This window comes from Schistocerca gregaria, chromosome 2 (assembly GCF_023897955.1).
Source record: "Schistocerca gregaria isolate iqSchGreg1 chromosome 2, iqSchGreg1.2, whole genome shotgun sequence".
NCBI classification, from domain to species: Eukaryota; Metazoa; Arthropoda; class Insecta; order Orthoptera; family Acrididae; genus Schistocerca; species Schistocerca gregaria.
Genome location: NC_064921.1, coordinates 490,770,075 through 490,796,489, shown reverse-complemented (window position 1 = coordinate 490,796,489; position 26,415 = coordinate 490,770,075). Strand labels below are relative to the sequence as shown.

Genomic DNA, 26,415 nt, shown 5'->3' with positions numbered 1-26,415 from the left:
AACGTACGGTTCTTTCATTCATAGTGTGAATCTGGTTTTTTTGCTGATGGTCCTAAGTCGCTCGCTGTGACCTCGAGGAAAAAACTGTAAATTACGATGGCTATTTTTTATAGCCTCTGCTCAGCCGTAATATGAAAACCACAGCAATAATCGAAAAGGTTTCATTTGCAACATTTAGCTATACCTTCCAACGGCTTCTCTTCGCCTTAGACGTTTTTGGTAGAGTGGTACCAGCTTTCCAATATCGTCGTCATAGAAGGCAGCTGCTGGCGATTACCGCCAACTCCCTACGCTACTCTGCAGCTCGTTTTTAAATGCCAAAGTGCTGTCCTCGTAGCCAGCAGTTCGTGTGAGCGAAGAGGTGGAAATCAGAGGAAGCCAAGTCCGGGCTGTATAGTGGGTGATCAAATACTTCCAGTCGAAAACGTTAAAGGGAAATTTGTATGAAGTAGCTGATTTGGGCGTCCAAATAATTCAGTAGTAGTATTAGAAACTGTGACTGGATGGGGACTGAACCTGGATGCTCTGCTTCTCTAGAACAGTTGCCTTAATCACCTCGAAATGTTTCCCATCGGACTAAAATTGTCAAGTGCCGGTCACCACTGATGTTGTGGCAACGTTCATTTGCCCATTTGCTCTCAGCCTCTTTGTATTCCTGCTAGGGAAAGTATGGTGGTACGCACCTGCACTGAAATAGTCGTGTTCTCATTGAAGCATATCCATACATTTACATGTGCGGTGTCTGTTCTTTCGGATATGTTCGAAACACCGGACACCACACACGTAGCTGTAATCGAAAACGATGCAGCAACATCTTTGCTGGTTCAGCAACATGCTCCGATTATTGTCATTACAGTTACGTTAAATGGGAGGCATGAGGTCAGGTGAAACCCCTACGCACCACTTCACGGTTGGTGAGTGACACTATTTTCTCGGTATCTTTACGTACTCACTGTGCACTAAGAGTGAAATGACAGATGGGCATACAAGATACACTGTACAACACTTCTTCTCAAAACCTCGCCGGATTTTCACTATGGTTTTAGTTTCGCGATCGATCAGGGGTTGAAAAAAATTGACTTACTGATTCCATACCTTTTGTGTGCCACACAAACTCTTCGTTTGCAAATGATGTAAATAGTTCTGTTTTGGCAGTCACCTGTGTTACCAAGTGGAGATAAACGAAGGCAATGATCGATTTCCTTACTTGTTTAAAGTAATTTCTTTATTTTTGGCACTGAATTATTTGCAGCTACAACTCTCTCCTCATGGTGAAATTGAAGATGTGCAAGTGAGTGCCTTCCGCAGACACAGCAGGTGATGGGAGTGGTGCCCTTACGAGATGCTGACGCCGGCGGTGCTGGAGATCCAGTCGAGGAAGGAAGTGACCCTGGCGTAGCCGGACGGGGCGCCGCTCTCGCAGCCAGCGACCGACACGAAGCTGACGACGCCGATCAGGGTGTAGCTGCCCGTCGAGCCGATCACCATGGGGCCGCCGCTGTCACCCTGCAACGTGACCACACCGTGTAACCTCTGATGGTGGTAGGCCAGAACACGTGTACCCGAGGCAACAGAGCCTGGCGCCCCCAAGATGAAGCGCTGCAGTTAAACATGTGGATTCTAAAGAACTGTCTCCACAAGTCAGAGAAATCAGTGATCAATCTGGCTCATGTGGAGAGACCACAATTTTGGTATGTGCTAAAGCTTCTTTGTGATCGCAGATACTTTCCTTTCGGTAACTTCATTTTTTTACAGATCTATTATTTAAAGCAGCAGCCGTGTTCTCGGTCTACAGCCTTGGAATAATTCAGTTAAGTTCATAAAACACATCTACCAAGAATTAATTACCAGCCGTAACAGAGAGTCAGGAACACAAAAAAATATCAAACACAGGGGAAGAGCGACACTTTAAAAGGAACATTGTATGGCTTATACAAACATACAACAAATAAATGTCGACAGGATAAGAAACATATCTGAAGATTCAAGGGCTATAAGTATTGTACTGCACAAAGAACACAGTAAAGAAAAATTTCAACACTAAACACATCCACAAATATTATAAAGCTGGTATCTATCTGTTCACTTCCAGTATGTACTGTTCTCATAGCTCGTATATCGGTATATCCATAGAACACAAGTGAGCAGTGGCATCGGCCAGTTGCGAGAATAAATAAAGCTTCGTCTCTGCTCTATACATTGGGTCCTGTTTTTAGCGTGGCCGGTAGTATCAGTAGGTACGTAGATTCGTTGTAAATGACTGTACGGGTAGGTCGCGAGAATTTGTCCGGGAGAAGTCTCACCTGTCGGTGGTAAGAAACTTGATCAAGTGAAAGGATTTAGCTGAATCCTTAATCAGACAGCTCTGTTAAGAGCGATGTCATGCAGTATTTTGTGGAATTTTGTTATAGTAAAGGATTGTTATTAACAATTAGAAAACTTGTTAAAACAAGTAAATGTGATCTTTAACGGTTTTAGTGCTGTGGGATCCTAGTAATATTGCCTACTCAGGTAATGGGATGGGGAAGTAACTGAGTAGGTAGTAATAGGAGGAACGATGTGGAATGAGTAAGGGGAAGGGTGAAAAGACGAGGTGTAGGATGTAGGAGACGAGTAGGATTGCAGTCATGCAGGAAGTTTGCTTATAGGTAATGGGACGCACAGTGTTGGTTTCATAGCGTGAAACGAAAAGACATGGAATTTATGGAAAATGGAAATAGAGGCTCAGCAACAGTTCAGAATTCTCCAGAAAGGGAGATACAACAACTGGGAATCTATTTTTCAGAAAACATAAGACTGGAAAAGAAATTTGACATGTTTTAGAAGGCGTGGGAGCTCAGTCAGCTAATACTGGATACAGGCGAGAGAGGATAAGTGTATATGGAGTGCTATGTGGATGTACAGCAATTTGGTGAGATTTTTAACATTTGGGAGAGTTCGAGATCCATTTGGCATTTGCACGGATGAGGTCAGGATGAGTCCTGGCATTGTAGATGTGATGGTTGGTTGGTTGGTTGTTTGGGAGAAGAGACCAAACAGCGCGGTTATCGGTCTCCTAGGATTAGGGAAGGATGGGGAAGGACGTCGGCCTTGCCCTTTCAAAGGAACCATCCCGGCATTTGCCTGGAGCGATTTAGGGAAATCACGGAAAAACTAAATCGGGATGGCCGGACGCGGGATTGAACGGTCGTCCTTCCGAATGCGAGTCCAGTGCGCTAACCACTGCGCCACCTCGCTCGGTGATAAGTGTGATAGTCTTGAGATTTAGTTCGAAAGTCGTCCTGTTAGCTGTTTCAGTTATTTCCTTCTATTGTGGTATTTCATTTGGATCTTCGTTATTTGAGGGTTCCATATTAGCAGCTGACTGATTGCTGGTCAAAGACATTTCAGAGTTAAAATTAGGTATATTGGAAGGTTGTGAAATGTAAGATCCAGCTTTCTCAGACGGAAAATTCAGTTGCTCTTTCCTATATCTATCTTTTTTGTGTGTCATAAGGTCGCTGGGATGAGAGGAGAAAACCTCAGTCCTACATGTCTCTTTCCAGTGCTGCAGTAGAAAGGAACGTTCAGAGTATGTTCGGTGTGACGTTGTTTAGCACCTTTAGGGCTTATCTTCTTTAGCGCTACATTGCCTTTGTTTGGAAGGTTGGAAGGGGAAAGGTGATGCACGGCCATACTTACGCTGCAGGTACTCTCGCGGTTGGGTCCTGTGGCGCACAGAGTGGAGGAGATGATGGAGCTTCCGTAGTACTGGGCGCAGGCCGAGTTGGAGATGACGTTCAGCGTCGTGTACTGCAGTGTGTCCGGGTTGTTGCCGTCTGGGAACATAACACACGGGGAGACCTGTAGTGACGTCTGGAACTGAGACGCAGTGTCTTTGCACTCAAGAATACGGCCATTCAGCGACTAGAATTTTATTTATAATATGACACAGTGCTATTACAAGGGATTTCAAATTGATCCCGTATTCCTAGGTTTCCAGAAGGTTTTTGACACTGTTCCTCAGTAGTCAAATTGCGTGCGTATGGAATATCGTCTCATTATGTGACTGTATTCGTGGTTTCCTGACAGACACGTCACAGTTCATCGAGTAAAACAGAAGTGATCCTGGCGTTGTCTAAGGTAGTTTTATAGGCTCTTTGCTGTTCCTTATCTATTTAAATGATTTAGGAGACAAACTGAGCAGCCGTCTAAGGTTGTTTACAGATGATGCTGTAGTTTATCACCTAGTAAAGTCATCATAAGATCAAAACAAATTGCAAAATAATTTATAAACGATATCTGTATGGTGCGAAAATTGGCAATTGACTCTAAATAATGAAAAGTGTGAGGTCATCCTCATGAGCGCTAACAGGAATCCGTAATATTTCTGTTACACGATAAAGCAGTCAAATCTAAGGGCCGTGAATTCAACTGAATACTCAGGAATTTCAATTACGAACAACTTAAACTGAAACTAACACCTATAAAATGTGGGGAAGGAGGACCAAAGACTGCAATTTATTGGCAGAACACTTAGAAGATGCAACAGATCTACTAAAGAGACTGCCTACACTACGCTTGTCCGTCCTCTACTGGAGTACTGCTGCTCGGTGTGGGATCCTTACCAGATACGATTAACCAAGTACATCGAGAAAGTTCAAAGAAGAGCAGCATGTTTTGTATTATAGAGAGCTAGGAGAGAGAGGGCCCGTGACATGATACAGGATTTGGGGTGGACATCGTTAAAACAAAGGAGTTCCTCGCTGTGGCAAGAACTTACGCGAGTGACAGTTTATTTACTCGGTGGCAGTGAGATTTCTCTTAGGCTTTGTTTATTTTTTCGCGTACTGTCATAGTTACAATCCGCCCCCCCCCCCCCCCCCCCGAGTTATCGTGAATAGTCATATTTTAATTGGACAAGTCAGGGTTTACTGACAATTAGTAGAGTCGTATTAATTACTGGGATTTCTGCTGAAGCCCCCTTTTGTGTGGCTTCTCCGCGAGTCGGTGACTACATTTCGAAAGACTAAGTAAGGTTTCCTTAGGACAATGGGAATCGGTTGATCGGCCACCTGCATCCGAACAACGTACAAGAGAACTGCCGCAGAATGACGGGGATGAAAATAACCTACTACGTAACGTCGAATGTTCCTCGATAATCTTCATGGGTGATGCAGTTGTGCACAGAGAGCTTGCAACGCTAGAAAACTTTTGCGAAATGCAGGAAGATGTGCAGAGGATCCACGTTTGGTGCAGGGATTGGCAGTTGGCCAGCAACACAAACAAATGGAACGTATTGCGAAAGTATAGGCAAAAAAATCGTCATTGCATGGTTACACGATTGCAGAACATCCATAAAATATCTAGTAGTATGCATATGGAATGATTTAAACTGGAACAACCACATCAAACTTATCGCAAATAAGGCAGATCCCAGACTGAGTTTCATTGGAAGAATCATCAGGAAATATAGTTCACCTAAGAAAGAAGTAGTTTTCAAAATCCTCTTTCCACCAGTACATGTTTATTGATAGTCAACCTGGCAACCGTACCAGATAGAATTGATAGGGTAAATAGAGAAGTTCAACCAATTGCAGTGGCAGACGCTACAAGACAGCCGTTCTACACCACGGTGTGGTTTACTGGTAAAGTTCCGACAGAGTACGTTTCTAGAAGGGTAAACCAATATATTACTTCCTCCTACGCAAATCTCACGAAAATACCATGCTGGATAAATAAGAGAGGTTTGAACTTGGGCGAAGGTTAGCCTCCAATCTTCCTTCCCGTGAACCACACGCGATTGGTATAAAAGGTATCCTCTGCCAAACACCGTTAATGGCTAGAGGAATATATGTGTAAATGTAGATTACTGAGGCCAAAATGATTCATTACGTACTCATAACACTGTATGATTAAAAAGTACAATATTAAACAAATATTCGAGAGTTGTTCTTTAATCAAGAATTTAACGAGTAGACTACAGATGCTCGTAGAGTTTCTGAGTTGATAGGTAGCGTGAAGGATTTAGAACTAACATCTGCAGAAGCTCGCCAGAGGTAAGCACACCGGACGAAAAATTAGGCACCCTAGGAGATGTCACGCTAATACCACGTAACACCATCTGTAGCCCTGGCAAAGGGAGTTGGTGGAAAGACATTCAACGAGTTTCTTCAGCTCAAACAAACAGGCAGCGACAAATCCTGTAACGTTTGCAACCTATTTTGATCGATAAGTTGCGACACTCGCCTGTAGGCATTGTTGGTGAGAACCTGTTTAGGACGACTTTTACTATGCCGTGCAACGTTGTGGCCAGTGGTATACTATTCCTTGTGTAGCACACTGACCATATTCGGTCATAAACACGCAAAGTAGGAAATAGATTACAGCAGAACCAATCGCAGGCCAGCCTGGTTGTTACGCCTTACGAAACAAAACATAACCGTCAAAAGTTGCTAGGCCACCTGACCAGGCGAGGTGTGGAAATAGTTGACACAGCATCACCTAAGAGGAAGAAGGCAGGAGCCTTTCCACACCAGCAACTGTATATATGTTTAATGTAGGTGTTGCAAGGCGTAGAAAAGGCCAAGCAAGCACAGCCAATGAGTATATACACTACTGGACATTAAACTAGCTATACCACGAAGATGACGTGCTACAGACGCGAAATTTAACCGACAGGAAGAAGATGCTGTGATATGCTAATGATTAGCTTTTCAGATCATTCACACAAGATTGGCGCCGGTGGCGATACCTACAACGTGCTGACATGAGGAAAGTTTCCAACCGATTTCTCATACACAAACAGCAATTGACCCGTGAAACATTGTTGTGATGCCTCGTGTAAGGAGGAGAAATGCGTACCATCACGTTTCCGACTTTGATAAAGGTCGGATTGTAGCCTGTCGCGATTGCGGTTTATCCTAACGCGACATTGCTGCTCGCGTTCTTCGAGATCCAATGACTGTTAGCAGAATATGGAATCGGTGGGTTCATAAAGGTAATGTGGAACGCCGTGCTGGATCCCAAGGGCCTCCTATTACTAGCAGTCGAGATGAGAGGCATCTCAGCCGCATGGCTGTAACGGATCGTGCAGTCACGTCTCGATCCCTGAGTAAACAGATGGGGACGTCTGCAAGACAACAACCATCTACGAACAGTTCGACGACGTTTGCACCAGCATGGATTATCACCTCGGAGACCATGGCTGCTCTTATCCTTGTCGCTGCATCACAGACAGGAGCGCCTGCGATGGTGTACTCAACGACTAACCAGTGTACACGAATGGTAAAACGCCATTTTTTCGGATGAATCCAGGTTCTGTTTACAGCATCATGATGGTCGTACCGTGTTTGGTGACATCGCGGTGAACGCACATTCGAAGCGTGTATTCGTCATCACCGTACTGGTGTATCACCTGGCGTGATGGTATGGGGTGCCATTGGTTACACGTCTCGGTCACCTCTTGTTCGCATTGACGGCACTTTTAACAGTGCACGTTACATTTCAGATGTGTTACAAGCCGTGGCTCTACCCTTCATTCGATTCCTGCGAAACCCTACATTTCAGCAGGATAATGCACGATCACGTGTTGCAGGTCCTTTACGAGCCTTTCTGGATACAGAAAAATGTTCGATTGCTGCCCAGATCTCTCACCAATTGAAAACGTCTGGTCAATGGTGGCCGAGCAACTGGCTCGTCACAATACGCCAGTCACTACTCTTGATGAACTGTGGTATCGTGTTGAAACTGTATGGGCAGCTGTATCTGTACACGCCATCCAATCTCTGTTTGACTCAATGCCCAGGCGTATCAAGGCCGTCATTACGGCCAGAGGTGGTTGTTCTGGGTACTGATTTCTCAGGATCTATGCACCCAAATTGCGTGAAAATGTAATCACATGTCAGTTCTAGTATAATATATTTGCCCAATGAATATGCATTTCTTTTTGGTGTAACAATTTTAATGGCCAGTAGTGTAAATGACACTTTGTACTGAAAGCATCTTGTGTTAGTATCACATTTCCACCATGGGATAGTGACACTTGGGCCACCATCCAGAAGGCTGTAGGGGTTCCACAGTTCTACCACGCGTCAGGGCAGCCTGCCTTGATACTTGAGATGCAAAGCTACCATGAGGTCAGCCGAGCCATGGGACATAGCTCACTTGCCACAGATGTAGAGTGGGTCTTGGTCGATCCGTCACCCATTGCCGCCAGGAGGGCAGCACTGCAAACAGCCGCTCCTCGGCCTCCGCCATCTTAGCTGCCGAGTCCAGGGACGTCACTGAGGGAAGCGGTGGCGTTACCCTACCTCTCGGCCTCGTTGACACCCGTCAGCATTGAGCATTTCTGGACGTCACGCACGCACTCTCGGTGAGGAGGGGGGGGGGGGGGGGGGGGCAACTGGATGCCTCGACCACACTGCCACTGCTTGTAATGAATCACAGCAGAGAGGCATAATAAAGGAATTTGAAAAGCACAGAACAATCTCTCTGACTCTAACCATCTTCCTTTTCTAGACACGTCGGAGAGCCCGCACTGATATACCGACATATCGTCCAAATTCATTCATGGAGTGGTAATGCGAAATTCAACACATGGTAGCTCCTTTCTGCAACTCTGTCACGTCCACTTCGACCCTGCTTACTGCACTAATTCCATAACCAACGGCACTTCAACACCATTTCATTGGCATGTCGTAAGTCAGCAGTTGAGGGTCACATGATTGCCTGGTACCGGTTCTACACCATGCACCCTGCTCCAAAAGATGCGTGGGGTAGCCGTGCGGTCTAGTGCGTCTTGTCACAGCCCGCGCGGCTCTGCACGTTGGAAGTTCGAGTCCTTCCTCGGGTATGGGTACGTGTGTTGTCCTTAGCGTAAGTTAAAGTTAGATTAAGTGGCGCATAAGCTTAGGGACCGATGACCTCAGTAGTTTTGTCCCATAAGACCTTACCACAAATTTCCAAATTGCTCCAAAGCTAACAGTGTGTTCTCGAAACGGGATGACTAATACTTTGTCGGGTGAGTTTACGATCTGGATAAACAGAGGTTCAACTACACATATGTATGTCCTCTGAAAAGCAACACACATTATCAAGGATCTGTTATACCTGTAGCACTTACTTACGTTGGGGTAGGCATCGATACTGGCACAGCTCACCTTCACGAGACCCTAAATTTTGAGATCAGTTTGACTCCAGAGAGTCTTATTTAATTTAAGTAGTTAAATTTCTGAATACATCATGAACCACTATTTTCGAGGCAAAAGACAGTATAGCTTCATCTGAGATAAGATTGACTATCGCACGTTCTACAGCTACCCATCCACTGAAAACTGGCATCTTCCTCTGTGTATTTTTGTTTAACCTTTTGATGTCTCCACTGTGTTTTCCGTGAGGGTATTACAAACTCGAGTGCTTCTTCTAGTTAAGATCAAAATTCGCAACATATCATATGATTTCTCTAAGAATAAAAAGCTTACAAAGGTACTAATCGTATGGAGCAAGCAAAATGTTATAGTTTGCATTTAACTGTTTGTGTTCTTGATTCACATGTACAAAATACTAGTATCTGCAATTACTTGAAAGTTTCCCAACATTAAAAGAAATTGGTTGTTCCTTTCGATAGAAATTTTTGAATTGCCAAGCGACAGCAACATCATGTGGTAACGTCTAACCAAAATCTTCGACTAATGTTGCTAGTCAGGTTGACAATTCACCTCAAGTCCGTTTCGAAAACCAGAAATGAACAAAACACCACAATATCTGCTACATGTAGACACCCCGCCATTTGGGCATAAACGCTGGACGGTTACGCTCGTACATTGTAGACTACGAGGAAAGAGCATGCCCCGAAATTTTGTTGCTCTAGTCTTATACCATACTACGCACTCCGTAGGACAAGCAGTCGTAATAAGGTGTTTTGTGGTAGGGAAATAATACAGAAAGGGTGTACTTACTGTCTGCAGTGAGGCCCCAGCCGCTCACCGTCACAGACTGGCCCTCGAAGCTGTTGCCTGCCTGTGAGCGAGATGGCAGGTTCACCAGCGCGATGTTGCCTGCAGGAGGGTACGAGAAATACGTGAGAAATAGAACTGACATTCAAGAAAAACACATTCAGTGGATTGTGACGTCTCTGGAAGGGATGAGTCAGCACTCTACAAATATGTACTTTAAACCACCATTTTAGAAAGAAACGTACAAAAATTGGTAGCAACATACAAATCCATTTCGTGTGAAAGAGAAATAAATTTAAACCTGACTGTGAAGCTGATTACAATCATTTCGGAAACACCGACTATCAAATTATCGTCTCTGACAACTTAACGTTACTCAATAGTCTAAATAATTGAGTGTAAGTCTTTGTGACAGCGGCAGATAAGCTAAGCGATGGCAAAATTCGGAGAATTTGCTGCACTATTTTCTTTGGGCTTCTCTAGCGGCGTGCTTCGGTACTGCGCCTCGTGGATTCCAGTGTGTTCCAGAACTACAGACTTGAGTCTGCTAACAATCAAATTAATTTTTATTTGTTGAGCCGATAATTAAAACTTTGTCACTACTTTTCGTTACAACCAAACCTGTAAGTTAATTTCCCTCCATAGATACATCAAAAATATACGTCAAGGAAAAAATAATTTCACTGGCAATGATTCATCTTAATCGGTCAAACTGTTCCATAAAATGGGACTTTGTTGTACTGATTTCTACCAAATAGAGCAAAGTTCTTATTACTTTAGGTTTGGAACTGTTGGAACAAGATGCAAAAGATGTCGCTAACAACGAGAAAAGTGACGGTGTGGTCTAACCGAATACAGTGATTTCACTGTCCCGCAATCGAAACGTTGACGTTCGATAGATATTCTGATGTCCATACGGACCCTAAAATAGATTTCAAAAAATCTCGTAGAGACTTCATTACCATATTTTCAAAGGATGGCAAAATCATCACCGAAAAGAAATATATATTGTGTGACATATCGTGAAATATCAAGAGCAAAATATTATTTTTACCACATATTTGATTTTCTATGAATAAAAGTTTTCATCAAGAAGGGTTTGATTTTCAAATTTTTGTACAACAATATAAAGCAAGTAAGTGGCCTTCTCACTGTCTTTAAATCTTCTTGTGCGAAAAACTTTGGTGAGGTACATGTTATTATTTAAACCTGTTAAAGTTCTGTGATGTTTTTTTACACATACGTTTTTTCGGGAGGATTTTAATTTTTATAAGCAAAAATTGTAACATTTTCATTGTTATAAAATAAATAAAAAATTAAAGGTCAATAAATTACAGTAAATATAGTTGATTAAGATTCGGGGCGAAAACAGTTCTCAATAATTCAAGAACAGAATTAAGACTGTTCTTGAATTATTGACTAATTATACTAATCGCTGCTTCTCTCCACAACCATGTTGTCCAGAAAACAGTTCTAAATTGCAAATAGTATTGAGAAATCATCAACATTAGCATATATTGGTCTATTACACATACAAGGAAACTGTCCTTATCTCCAGTATGTTTGACGCAGTGAATTGAGAAAGACATTTGCCAATCGATGTATTTTTTCTTTTCAACTATGATGTTGTCAACCTTTGAAAATAACACCTTGCATAGTAATTAATTGTTAGCGACATTCTTTATTTATTTTAGAGCTCTTGGTGATAAACTGGATCGAATAAGATATGTTTCGTAACCGTGGATAAAAATCATCTAGCAAGTAAATGTACGTGCACACTGTCCTTAAACCTGTCAAATTACTTCGGAAGAACAATATTATGGCTTAATTTTGAATAGTATGGAAATATTGACTGGTAGAAAAAAATAAGTAGTGGTGTTTGCTGTACCTGATAGAGCGAGATGCCGTCATATTATATTTTGTACTGAATGTGTGAGCACTGAAAGACCTGAGTCGAACGAAACAAGGCCCCGGGAGTAGACAACATTCCATTAGAACTTCTGACAGCCTTGGGAGAGCCAGTCCTGACAAAACTCTACCATCTGGTGAGCAAGATGTATGAGACAGGCGAAATTTGTTCAGACTTCAAGAAGAATATAATAATCCCAATCCCAAAGAAAGCAGGTGTTGACAGATGTGAAAATTACCGAACTATCAGTTTAATAAGTCACAGCTGCAAAATACGAACGCGAATTCTGTACAGACGAATGGAAAAACTGGTAGAAGGCGACCTCGGGGAAGATCAGTTTGGATTCCGTAGAAATGTTGGAACACGTGAGGCAATACTGACCCTACGACTTGTCTTAGAAGAAAGATTAAGGAAAGGCAAACCTGCGTTTCCAGCATTTGTAGACTTAGAGAAAGCTTTTGGCAATGTTGACTGGAATACTCTCTTTCAAATTCTGACGGTGGTCGGGATAAAATACAGGGAGCGAAAGGCTATTTACAATTTGTACAGAAACAAGATGGCAGTTATAAGAGTCGAGGGGCATGAAAGGGAAGCAGTGGTTGCGATGGGAGTGAGACAGGGGTGTAGCCTCTCCCTGATGCTGTTCAATCTGTATGTTCAGCAAGCAGTAAAGGAAACAAAAGAAAAGTTCGGAGTAGGCATTAAAATCCATGGAGAAGAAATAAAAACTTTCAGGTTCACCGATTACATTGTAATTCTGTCAGAGGCAGCAAAGGACTTGGAAGAGCAGTTGAACGGAATGGACAGTGTCTTGAAAGGAGGGTATAAGATGAACACCAACAAAAGCAAAACGAGGATAATGGAATGTAGACGAATTAAGTCAGGTGATGCTGAAGGAATTAGATTAGGAAATGAGGCACTTAAAGTAGTAAAGGAGTTTTGCTATTTGGGGAGCAAAAAAACTGAGGATGGTGTAAGTAGAGAGGACATAAAATGTAGACTGGCAATGGCAAGGAAAGCGTTTCTGAAGAAGAGAAATTTGTTAACATCGAGTATAGATTTGTCAGGAAGTTGTTTCTGAAAGTATTTGTATGGAGTGTAGCCATGTATGGAAGAGAAACATGGACGATAAATAGTTTAGACAAGAAGAGAGTAGAAGCTTTTGAAATGTGGTGCTACAGAAGAATGTTTAAGATTAGATGGGTAGATCACATAACTAATGGTGAGGTACTGAATAGAGTTGGTGAGAAGAGGAGTTTGTGGCACAACTTGACTAGAAGAAGGGATCGGTTGGTAGGACATGTTATGAGGCATCAAGTAATCACCAATTTAGTACTGGAGGGCAGCGAGGAGGGTAAAAATCGTAAAGGGAAACCAAGAGATGGATATAATAAGCAGATTCAGAAGGATGTAGGCTGCAGTAGGTAGTGGGAGATGAAGAAGCTTGCACAGGATAGAGTAGCATGGAGAGCTGCATCAAACCAGTCTCAGGACGGAAGACCATAACAACAACTGAATGTGTGTGCCTCGTGTTCGTCGATCTTAGTTGCAGTTTGAAAATCACTGAAGTTTTTGCTGTAATTTATAAGGGCTGATTTTGTATGTAACGGTTCTTACGCTTTGAGTTATTTACTTTCTTGCTACGAATGAATGCCACAAACCTTATTTCCTTTCCTCCTCCTCCTCCCCTGCTCACATTCGCTCGGTCTCTTTCTCTTTTTCCTCCTGAACATTGCTTTTTGTATGCGGGTTTGTGTGAGACTTACTGCCGAGCTGGACGTTGGTGCCCAGGAAGACGACGGCGACGTCGTTGATGAGCGTCTGGGAGTCGTAGCCGCTGTGCGCCGTCGCCGACCTGGTGACCAGGATCACCTTGCCCGACTCGCTGCCCTGGTAGCGCAGGCCTCCCAGGCCCACCTCCCACGTGCTGAACCTGTCGTAACATACGAAGCGGAGATTGAAAGCAGGTAGGTCAGCCACTTGCTGGAGGCGATAAGCTGTAAAGTTCTAATCATCACCTTTAAAAATAAAGTTATGTAAGTTTACAAGAAATTTGCAGGGTATGTTCTGCTGAGAAACAACTGTTAACAGAACAATCGATACGTTCCGCCAAGTTAATTAGCATTGAAGTTAGCTAATCAGATCTTTGCGCGCAGAGTTTCAAGAGGCCCGCCAGAGACGGTGTCGCCAAATGTATTCTTAGTTTATTTTCGTTAAAACTAACAAGAGAATGACACAAAAATTGTACATGGTTTGATAGTGAGGAGATAAGCCGAGCCAAAGGCTGAGCATCTCGCTATCGTCTAACTATGACAACAACCGACACTAACCGTGTCTGTCGGGCCACTTGAACTCATGCAAGCAACGGCCTGAATGGCCAACTTCAGTGTTAATTAACTCGGAAACGGCGCAACATATCGATTTTTTTCTGAACAATTATTTCTCCGCACAACCGATCCTGCAATCTCCTTACAACCATTTCAGGCTGTTTGTAGCCACAGAGAACAAGCGGAGCAGTAACGAAAGGGAAATTATTCCAGCGACGATAGGGACGAAAATGGGAAATCAACTGATATCAGCCTCTTTGCCCGTCCTCCGTCGCCCCCTTCTCTTCCCCCCCCCCTTCTGTCCATGAACCATGAACCTCGTCGTGTTGGGGAGGGGAAGAATTGAGTGCCTCAACGATATAAGTGTACCTTAGGCGTAAAAACAACGGAGGGGCATCATCCTTTGAGAGGTCAGACAAACGTGTGATTCCTTATGACCAGCAACCTTTTCAATAATTGCAGGAGCAACGATCTGGGTGAGTTACTGATCTGGCATTGTAACGTCAACCAAGATGAAGTTCCCCTGCTGTGAGTGCGAAGAGCAAATTACAGACTTTATTTTTCCCGAGGCTATGCAGCTCTCCTGTACAGTTAAATCATAATGGCATCCTCTTGGGTAAAATACGCCGAAAGTAAAACAGTCCACCATGCAAATCTCTAGGTGGGACTACTCAAGACGTCATCAGCAAAAGCAAAACTGGCAATTTACAGGTCGGACCGTGGAATGTTAGATCCCTTAATCGAGCAGGTAGGTTAGAAATATTAAAAAGGGAAATGGATAGATTGAGTTTAGGTATAGTGGGAACTAATAAAGTTCGCTGGCAGGATGAACACATTCTGGGCAGGCGAGTACAGGGTTATAAACACAAAATCAAGTAGGGGTAATGCAGGATTAGGTCTAATAATCAATAACAAAACAAGAATGCCGGTAAGTTACTACGAATAGCATAGTGAAGGCATTATCGTAGCCAAGACAGAGATGAAGCCAACACTCACCATACCAGTATATGGTTATACGCCAACTACCAGGGCAGATGATGAAGCGAATGGAAAATGTAGTCATGAAGTAAAAGAAATTACTCATATAGTTAAGGGAGACGAAAATTTAAGTATGATAAGGGACTGTAGTTAGATAGTAGTAGAAGAACGAGAAGGGAAAACAGTAGGTGAATATGGACAAGGGAAAATGAATGAAAGAGGAAGCAGCCTGCTAGAATTTTGGGAGGATCATAATTTAATCATTGCTGACACTTGGCTTAAAAATCATATAATGTGGTCGTGGAGATGGAAGAGACATCCAGACACCGGAAGTTTGCAGATTGCCACGCGGAGTGGCCACGAGGCTGGAGGTGACATGTAACGGATTGCACGGCCCCTCCCACCGGAGATGCGAGTCCTGTCTCGGGCATGGGTGTGGGTGTGTGTTGTTCTTAGCATAAGTTAGTTTAAGTAGTGCGTAAATCTACGGACCGATGACCTAAGCAGTTTGGTCCCTTGGGAATTCACACACATTTCAACATTTGCAGATTGATTGTATAATGGTAAGACAGAGATTTTGGAAATAATTTTGAACTGTTAGACATTTCCAGGGACAGATGCGAATTCCGACTACAATATGCAGCATTTGACGACAAAGGGGAAAGAAATATGGTAGAAGACGAATGGGTAGCTTTGAGGTGTGAAATAGCGAAGGCAACAGAGGATCAAATAGGTAAAAATACAAGGCCTAGTTGAAAGCATGGGTATCACAGAACATACTGAATTTAACTGACGAAAGAAGAAAATATAAAAATGAAGCAAATCAAACAGGCTAAAGGCAATATAAAGGTGAAAAAATGAGATTAGCAGGAAATGCAAAGTCTCTATGCTGGAATGCCTAGAAGCATATATAAATACGGAAAAGGTACCACGTACAGGAAAATTAAAGAGACGTTTGGAGAAAAGAAAAGCAGCTGTATGAAAATGAAGAGCTCAGAAAGGAAAGCTGAAAGGTGAAAGGAATATACAGAAGTGGTATACAAGGAAAATGCACTTGAAGGCAATTTTACAGATAGGAGATATGATAGTACGAAAAGAATTCTACAGAGCACTGAAAGATCTAAGTCAAACCAAGGCACCAAACGACGCTTCCTTAGATATATTGGCATTCTTGGGAGGTCCAGCCATAACAAAACTGTCCCACCAGTCACTCAGCCGGCTGGTGTGGCCGAGCGGCTCTAGGCGCTACAGTCTGGAACCGCGCGACCGCTACGCCGCAGGTTCGAATCCTGCCTCGGGCATCGATGTGTGTGGTGTCCTTAGGTTAGTTAGGTTTAAGTAGTTCTAAGTTCTAGGGGACTGATGACGTCAGAAGTTAAGTCCCATATTGCTCAGAGCCATTTGAACCATTTTGAACCACCTGACACTCAAGATGTATAGGCGTACTAAATACCCTCAGACTTAAAGAAGACTGCAATAATTCCAGTTACAAACAAAGCAGGCGCTAACAGGTGTGACTATTAACTAAGTATCAGTTTAATAAGTCATGAATGCAAAATTTAACATGAATTATTTACTGAAGAAGAAAAAAGTGGTAGAAGTCGTCCTCGGGGGAGATCAGATTCGCTTCTGTAGGAATGTAGGAAAACTCGAAGAGATACTGATCCTATGGCTTATGTTAGGAGATAGGTTAAGGAAAAGCAAACCTACGTGTATAACACTTGTATATCCACATTTGGAGCTTTTGTAGATTTGAGGAAAGCATTTGACAGTGCCGACTGGGATACACTCTGAAATTCTGAATGTACCAGGGCAAAAACACGGAGAGCGAAAGGTCATATACAACTTGTACAGACACCAGATGGCAGTTACAAGAATCAAGGGGCATAAAAGCGAAGCTGTGGTTGAGAAGGTAGTGAGAAAGGGTTGTAGTCTATCAAAGATGTTATTCAGTCTGTACATCGAGCAAGCAGTAAAAGAAACCAAATTTGGAGAAGGAATTAAAGTTTCCGGAGAAAAAATAAAAACTTTGAAGTTTGCCGACGATACTGCAACTCTGTCAGAGACAGCAAAAGACTTGTAAGAGCAGCTGAATGAAATGAACAGTGTCTTGAAGGGAGGCTACAATACGATTTTCAACAAAGAACATAACAATCGTAATAAAATATTGTCGAGTTAAATCAGACGATGCTTAGGGAATCTGATTAGGAAACGAGTTACTAAAGGTAGTATGAGTTTTGCTATTTTGACAGTAAAATAACTGATGATGGCGAAGTACACAGGATATAGAATGTAGACTGACACTGGCAAGGAAAGCGTTTATGAAGAAGATAAATCTGTTAGAATCGAATTTTGGAATCTTTTCTGAAAGTATTTATATGGACTTTAGCCAAGTCTGGAAGGGAAGCATGGTCGACAAACAGTTTAAAGAAGAGAGCACTGTCTTTTGAAATGTGGCACTACAGAAGAATGCTGATGTTTATGTGGATGGATCGCATAACTAATGAGAAGCTCCTGAACAGAACTGGGGAGAAAAGAAATTCGTAACGTAACTTGACTAAAAGAAGGGATGGCTTGATAGGAAACGTTCTAAAACATCAAAAGATCACCAGTTTAGTTCTGGAGGAAAGTGTAGCGGGAGGGGTAAAACTATATAGGGTGACAGGCAGATGAATAAGGTAAGCGGATTCAAGGAAGTAGGTTGCAGCAGTTATTCGTAGATGAAGAAGCTTGCACAGGATATTATGATGCGGAGCTGCGTCGGGCCAGTCTTCGGGATGAAGTCCACAATAGCAATAACAAGAAGCGATTTTGGCAAAGGACAGGTTGCTGTGGTATGGGACCTGGGAACGAGCATCACGAAACCGGCGAATCCAGTCTGCTGTTTGCGTGCTACTGTTCGGAGGCATCTATGGAAAATGGTTAAAAGATTGTCAAACCGCGAGTATGCGACAAGGCATTGGAATTCCACTCCTCATTACAGATCATGGACGTGGAAGGCTTGCCCGCTTTATAAAGGAGGAAAGGCGGCGATTTATGGCAGTTGTGATAACCGAGTACAAGTGCTTCGGAACACACCGTTCAGCTACATCGTTGAACACAGGACTCTGCAGTAGACGACCACTACATGTTCCCACACTGACCCAACGAAATCGATACGTCCTCGCAAATAGAGCACGGATCAACGAAAACGAGTCATCTGGTCGCATAAGTCACGTTTCTTGTCCTACATCTGCGTCTACATAGATACGCCGTAAGCCACCGTACGGTGCGTGGCTGAAGGTGCCCTGTAACACTACCAATCATTTCCTTTCCTGTTTCACTCGCAAATAGAGCCAGGAAGAAACGACTGACTGTATGCCTCCGTTCGTTTTCTTTGTCATCAGTCTTCTGACTGATCTGCGTGGCCCGCCATGAATTCTTCTCTTGCACCGACGATCTCGTCTCAGAGTAATACTTGCAACCTACGTCCTCAGTTATTTGCTGGATGTATTCCAGTCGCTGTCTTCCTCTACAGAGGAGGGAAGTGATGGACAAAGAGAGGGGGAAGCAGGAGGAGATGTACAAAGGGAGAGGGAGGACGAGATGGACCGAGACTGGGAGAGTAGGACTTACGTCCAATTCTCATGCGTATATGAATCGTGTACTACCTCTTTTCTATTTAACCAGACTGAGTCACAGCAACGCACGGCCGGGAACAGCTATTAAATACGTAAATAAATAAATACTCACCCGGAGACGCAGTGCCCCGCGGTGAGGACGGCAGAGGTGGAGATGAGCGAGCCGCCGCACAGGTACGAGTCGTCCATGATGATGGACGCCTGGTGCGGGAACTGGCCGAGCGAGGCGCTGCTGCCGCCTATGATGCGGCCCCCTGCGTCCTCAGCCTCTGGGTGTCCAGCTGCAACAAGCGGGAAACTGGTCACGGGGCGGAAACTCAAGAGCTGCTTGTGGTGGAGGCCGAGGTTTTTCTCTCATTCTCAATGAAACACCTATCACATTCTGGGCAAATCTGAATTTCGGTGTTGTTAATCGATCCTACGATAGCAAGATTCATTATAAATTGGAAGGTAAGTCAGAAAGTGAGTTACTGTAGACAATTCACTGATAGGAATGTTCTCTTCAGATTCGACAGCACCGAGAATAATAGTTCAAATATACATGCCGAGGTCGCAATTAGAAGACGAAGAGACAGAGAAAGGTAAGAGGATATTGAACGGGTAACTCGTTAAGTAAATGATGAAAATTTAATAGTCAGGGGAGATTGGATCGCGGTTGCAGGGGACGGAGTAGACGAAGCCTTTTCGGGAGAATATGGACTTAGTATTAGGAATGAGAGAAGAGAAAAACTAACTGAGATCGGAAATAAATGCCGGCTAGTTCACAAATCACAAGAGGACATAGACTCAGAGCACAGTTTTGTAATGATAAGGGTAGGCTGAAATTTAAAAGACACGGTCGGAAAAAAAGTTGACGGAAAGCGTCATACGGTCGCAGGATAATACCCGCCCACATGCTGTCAAGATTGTTTACAGGAGAAGTTTCGCTGGAAAGCCCTCATTCGTACTCAGTATAGTCCCAATGTCTTGACATGTGACCCAATATTTTTGGAGCCACATTTGTGGCCGTCGATTTGCTTGGGATGAAGAGGTGCACTCCTAGATAGAATCATTGTTTTGCAGGCAACCGCAAATATTTTTCCACTGGCCATCTTGTCTCACAGAGGGCAAATCTATTAACAATTCTGACGATAACTTTTGAAGTAATAAACAGTTTACGCACTTTTTCCATCCGTATCTTCTTCATTTGACTGCTACTTATATTTAATTATGTTCAGATGAATATTTTGTTTCTACAGGTCTGCCACAGGAAGTTCATTGCGCCGGGGTCATGGATCAAAATCCTGAATGATTTGCCTATCGCTGGCCAAATCATAATCTTCCAAGGCCGACTGTGAGTTCACGTATCCCCGACAGACAGCACCAAGTACTTTGTCATCGATCAACATCCCGTAACTGACTTATTTATCCGTAAAGTCATACGCATTGTTTCCAATGTTCAGGAAATGTTCTTCTTGTAATCCTGTCTGCATGACTTATCTGATGACTCTTCACTGTTGACAGATAAGTGCGCTTGTTCCTGCTAACAAGAAAGTGGCTGATACTATTGTCCGTTCGCAGTAGTTGGAACATCAGTATACTCGCTAGCACCTATGTATTATTTTCGAATAGTTCTTGTATTTGAAGGTTAGACATTCTGCAGTAAATAGGAATTGTGTAGTAAGTAATAATTCTGTGTACAGACTACTGCCATGATACAAATGAGACTGCTCGCATTTATAAGGAACTGTGGCGTATTAGTGCGTGATGCGTGACCGATTTTCGAGTTGTAGCTGTATTGTATGTTAGGATAAGTTGCATCAGAATAGATGAACTCAGTGGCAATGGAAAAACAGTTTCTACAGACACGATGTTTGAGTTTTTCCTGAATAATTTCCATGTTGTATCTTCCAGGTATTTTTTTATCAAAAAAAAGCTCTTACGATTCGTTCCGAGATTCCCTCAATATCTGTAAGACAGACATTAATTTTCTTGTCTACTGTAAATTATACTTACCTCCATTCTCTTTTATCTGACTAAAATTATATTTGGTCCTTTTTTTTATTTTTTATTTTTTTACTTCGATTCTTTCAAGTCTGCTCTTGCGTCGCCACCGATGGAGGCTATATCACGTACAGATACGGGTGTTTCGGCATGTGTCGCTACCTGATACCGCAGAAACGCTTGTGCTATTGATCTGTATGTGTAATCATTCCATATACTCCATATGCACTGTTGCAACAATATAGCCTGAGTTAACTAGAACCCTCTAAAAGAGTTTTTTCGGTAGTGCATTGCATGCAATAAAATTTTGTAAATATGGTACTTACACACTAGCGGCATTGTCTTTTCCATGGGTACGATTTTGCGCAGTGGTGTTGCATTTTGCGGCAGCGCCTGTAGACAAACAAAAACAACATTCGAACATGATGCAAATAGAATGAGATTTTCACTCTGTAGCGGAGTGTGCGCTGATATGAAACTTTCTGGCAGACTAAAACTGTGTGCTCGACCGAGACTCGACTCGAACTCGGTGCCTTTTTTTCGTGTTTGGTCGTTGCGGGCGACACATGACATCCGTTCGTTGTTCATCCTTTCACTCAGTTTTTTATTACAGAGTCATACGAGCTCTCTGACCGAACACGCTGAGCTACCGTGCCGCTGACCATCTGAGCTACCCAAACACGACTCACGCCCCGTCCTCACTGGCGGAAGTAAAGCTGTGAGGAGGCGGCGTCAGTCGTGCTTGGGTAGCTCAGATGGTAGAACACTTGCCTGCGAAAGGCAAAGGTCCTGGGTTCGAATCTCGGTCCAGCACACAGTTTTAATCTCCCAGGAAGTTTTATGATGTAAATAGAACGAGAATTTTACAGTGCAACAGATTGTACGCTTTTGTTACATTCTGAAAAATTCTGACTATTTCAGAAGTAGACATTCCCAGAAGATTGTGTCTACCGGCTTGATAGAAAACACAGACAAGTTGTGGTCTGACGTTAAATCGATAAAAAAGCCATCTGTCCAGACACACAGTGACCATAGTGGCACTGAAACGGATTGTGAACAAAGAAGGCCGAGATACTAAACGCCTTTTTCAAAGCTGTAGTACCTTCTTTAAATCGTCGCACGAACGACGCAATGGCTGCTATCGAAATAAGTGACAATGGAATAGAAAAGCAAAGGAAATCACTCTTCTAAGTAAGGCTACTGGAACTGACAAGATACCAATACGATTCTACTTAAAGTATGTGCAAGAATTGGCCCTCTTCTAGCACCAGTTCCCTTAGGTCTCTGGAGGAGCGAAGCGTTCCTAGCGATTGGTAGAAAGCGTAGGTCATTCTCTCAAGAAGGGTCGCCGAAAAGGGGTACAAAACTATACACCTGTATCTCCGGTGTCACTTTGTTGTAGAATCTTATAGTCTGTTTTATGCTCCCGTAATATGACATTTCTGGAGACTGAAAATCTCCTCTGTAGGAATGAACATGGGTTTCGAAAACAACGATCATGTGAAACCCACGTTCTTCTGCTCATCCACGAGACCCGGAAGGAAGTAGAACCAGGAAGCTAGGTAGAGGCCCTGTTCCTTGACTTTCGTAAGGCGTTCCAGTGTGTTCCACACTGTCGCGTAATGAACAAAGTATGATCGTACGGAATACCAGACCAACTCTGTAAACTGATTGAAGAGTTTCTCGAAAACAGAACATAGCATCTCATTCTGAACGGAGAGAAGTCTTAAAACGTAAAAGTAACTTTGGGCATAGGTCCATTACTTGTAATGGGATGCATACTGTAAATAACATTTTAGACTACGTCGGAAGTTCCTTAAAGCCTTTCGCGGATGACGCTTTTGTCTACAGAGACTTAGTTAACGCTAGAAAATTGTAGCGAAATGCAGGAAGAGCTGCAGAGGGTAGACGGTTGGTGCACGAGGTGGCAACGGACTCTCAACATAAATGAATTTAAAGTATTGTATACACATAAAGTTGATTCCGTATTTCTAGATTTCCGGAAAGTTTTGACACCGTTCCTCACAAGCGACTTCTCATCAAACTGCGGGCCTATGGGGTATCGTCTCAGTTGTGCGACTGGATTCGTGATTTCCTGTCAGGAAGGTCGCTGTTCGTAGTAATAGACGGCAAATCATCGAGTAAAACTGAAGTGATATCAGGTGTTCCCCAGGGAAGCGTCCTGGGACCTCTGCTGTTCCTGATCTATATAAATGACTTGGGTGACAAGTTGAGCAGCTCTCTTAGGTTGTTCTCAGATGATGCTGTAATTTACCGTCTAGTAAGGTCATCCGAAGACCAGTATCAGTTACAAAGTGATTTAAAAAAGATTGCTGTATGGTGTGGCAGGTGGCAGTTGACGCTACATAACGAAAAGTGTGACGTGATCCACATGAGTTACAAAAGAAATCCGTTGGAATTCGATTAGTCAATAAATAGTACAATTCTTAAGGCTGTCAATTCAACTAAATACCTGGGTGTTAAAATTACGAACAGCTTCAGTTGGAAAGACCACATAGATAATATTGTGGTGAAGGCGAGTCAAAGGTTGCGTTTCATTGGCAGGACACTTAGAAGATGCAACAAGTCCACTAAAGAGACAGCTTACACTACCTCTCGTTCGTCCTCTATTAGAATATTGCTGCGCGGTGTGGGATCCTTACCAGTTGGGATTGACGGAGAACATCGAAAGGGTGCAAAAAAGGGCAGCTCGTTTTGTATTATCGCGTTATAGGGGAGAGAGTGTGGCAGATATGATACACGAGTTGGGATGGAAGTCATTACAACATAGACGTTTTTCGTCGCGGCGAGACCTTTTTACGAAATTTCAGTCACCAACTTTCTCTTCCGAATGCGAAACTATTTTGTTGAGCCCAACCTACATAGGTAGGAATGATCATCAAAATAAAATAAGAGAAATCAGAGCTCGAACAGAAAGGTTTATGTGTTCGTTTTTCCCGAGCGCTGTTCGGGAGTAGAATGTTAGAGAGATAGTTTGATTGTGATTCGATGAACCCTCTGCCAAGCACTTAAAGGTGAATTGCAGAGTAATCATGTAGATGCACATGTAGAAACACAGAGACCACTATTAGACGATTACATAGAACAAACACTCTTTCGATCAATAGTTGAATATTACTCATCATTATAGCATCCATACCAGGTAAGACTGGCAGAGTAAATGCAGAAGATCTAGGTCAATTTAGCAAGCACGAAAGAGTCACGGATATGATCAACCAACTCCAGTGGTAAGACACTGAAAGAGAAGCACTGTGCTTCATTCTGTAGTTTACTGTTAAAGTCACGAGAGCGTTCGCTCCTAGAAGACTCAAGAAATATTTTACATCTCGCGAAAAGACCATGAAGATAAAATTAGAAGATTCGAGCCCACATGGAGACTTACCGGTAATCGTCCTTCCCACGAATTAATCGTGTCTGGAACGGGAAAAAAAGGGGGGGGAGAGAGGGCGGAGGCGGAAGGGACAGTGGTGCACGAAGTACCTTCCGCTGATCAGTAATATAAAAAAGTAATGCAGTTTGCGGTAATGGAGTAAAATATTCGTTCTCGTTTAACTAAGAAGTTGGTGTTGGCAGTTACCACCATCGAGTCTCTAAAAATATCTGTTGGGCTCAAGTCTATCTATGAGAAGTTAGATGTCATACACAGATTTACCCAAAAAAAAAAATTTAAAATGTAATTTATGCACTAGGAGTTCGCTTATATATCTCTCGATCGGTCAGTTTAATATTGTGCGTCGATCAAAATGAATTCAAATGATTCAAATGGCTCTGAGCACTATGGGACTTAACAGCTGTGGTCATCAGTCCCCTAGAACTTAGAACTACTTAAACCTAACTAACCTAAGGACATCACACACATCCATGCCCGAGGCAGGATTCGAACCTGCGACCGTAGCAGTCGCACGGTTCCAGACTGCGCGCATAGAACCGCGAGACCACCGCGGCCGGCTCAAAATGAATTAACGGAGGAGATCTAAGACACGCGTCAAGCAATATGCCCCCAATTCTAAATGCCCACTCAATGTTACAGCTTTGTCAGGCGAGTCCAGAGTATTTCTTCAGCCGCCCAGTCATCAAAGACGAGTGCTGGGCGTTTCACTATGACCCTGAGGCAAAGGATCAAAGCTAGCAGTGCAAACATGGGATTTACCATCGGTGAAAAAGCCGAGCATCCAGCCACCATCGACAAGATGCTACCCATATTTTCGGACTGCCATGGTGTGATACTAACAACTGATGACCGTAAGCCCATTTGCGAAAATATAGAATTATCAGCTGAGTAATGGAAGGACGATGATGATAACTTGTGCCTAAACGGGACTTCAACACGGATTTTCCGTTTATCACGAGCGGTCGCCATATTACCATATACGAATACATTTCATGTACTTCATATCGGCTGTAGACATAAAATTGCCTATTCGTTCGGACATGTACGCATGTCCAGAGGAACTTCCTATCGTACTTATGAACAATAACGGCATTGCAATTCCGTATTCATCCGCCGACACCGGGCAAGCGACTTCAGTTAAAATGATTCCTCTGTACAAAAGTATACGCAGTGGATGCACGAGTACGCGTCGTAGACGCACGGTTGACGACGTCTGGAAGTTTGGTTCTGACCGTGAGTCGGACTGGGATAACCTAATGGTAAGGCGACAGCTTGCGATAAGCGGGAAATCCGGGTTCGAGTCCGGTCCCACACAAATTTTCATATTCGTTATTCCATTTCGCAGCTGGCGGGTCTACATATTCGCAAATGTGAATATATTTCATAACTGTTATAGTCGCGACACACAGACACTACAATATCGTATCGTTTATACATATCAGACAAGTTTTAATATAAAGAATAACTGCTCGTGGTTACATGTTCCAAGTACATAATAATCTCATTTCTTACACATGTTTGATGATGCCACAGTACAGCACCTTACCTGAACGCCGACCGCTACGGCAAACAGAAATACAGCCAACACTTTCATCTTGTCTCCTAACATCAGCTGCCAAAAGGGTGGTTCGACGCTGCTTTTTATACCCTTGGATATTAGCCAACCGATGAGCTTTGAGCTATGAAGTGGAATTGTTTAATTTCTGATAAAGTTAACGTAGTGACCTTGAAGCTGACAAGTAACTTTTCAAGGGTTTCCGGCATATGTATCAACGAAGAGATAAAAGTTTTTGAAATATCGTACAGAAGACATTGATATCGGACCCAATTTTTTCACAGTTGTGGCCTACAACAGAAGTTCAGTTATCTTGCGCTATCGTCTTTGTGTCCTCATGGCTCCTAATCTCACCACTCTCAATAATTTCAGAATGTTTTCCACATGCTGGACCTGCAACAGGGCGCTTCGGCTTGCGCTGTTTTTTTTCCACAGAACTGGTTTATTTGCTTTAGTACTGTCGATAAGATAAAAATGTACTAATTAAGCATACATGTGAAAATGGAATCATAGCAGATATCTTTAAATCAGCAGGCTCAAACACCATAAAAGAAATCGCCAACATTATACAGGAAATTTGCGAACAGAACAAATTCCAGAAGATAGGGAAAATATATTAATTCACTCATTACACAGGAAAGGAGGCAGAACAGATGCAAGTAAGTACAAGGAAACCTTAATAATATCAGTTGCATA

General features: G+C 43.0%; 1 protein-coding gene across 2 annotated transcripts in view; it reads right to left on the bottom strand.

Moving 5' to 3' along the window:
* The window catches only part of LOC126327862 (brachyurin-like), a 146,224-nt gene extending 120,383 nt beyond the window's left edge, over nt 1-25,841 (bottom strand). The window contains exons 1-7 of one of the 2 annotated variants that reach the window (XM_049995923.1): nt 25,711-25,841; nt 21,079-21,145; nt 18,882-19,050; nt 13,611-13,777; nt 9,939-10,037; nt 3,682-3,818; nt 1,221-1,506 (exon numbers count right to left, since the gene is read on the bottom strand). In XM_049995923.1, coding sequence (XP_049851880.1) covers nt 1,336-1,506; nt 3,682-3,818; nt 9,939-10,037; nt 13,611-13,777; nt 18,882-19,050; nt 21,079-21,145; nt 25,711-25,773 — 873 coding nt within the window. In that variant the 5' untranslated portion in view covers nt 25,774-25,841 and the 3' untranslated portion in view covers nt 1,221-1,335. Of the gene's footprint in view, nt 1-1,220; nt 1,507-3,681; nt 3,819-9,938; nt 10,038-13,610; nt 13,778-18,881; nt 19,051-21,078; nt 21,146-25,710 lie in introns of those variants that run through there. The other variant, XM_049995924.1, reaches the window with a different exon arrangement.
* Nucleotides 25,842-26,415: the final 574 nt, after the last annotated feature.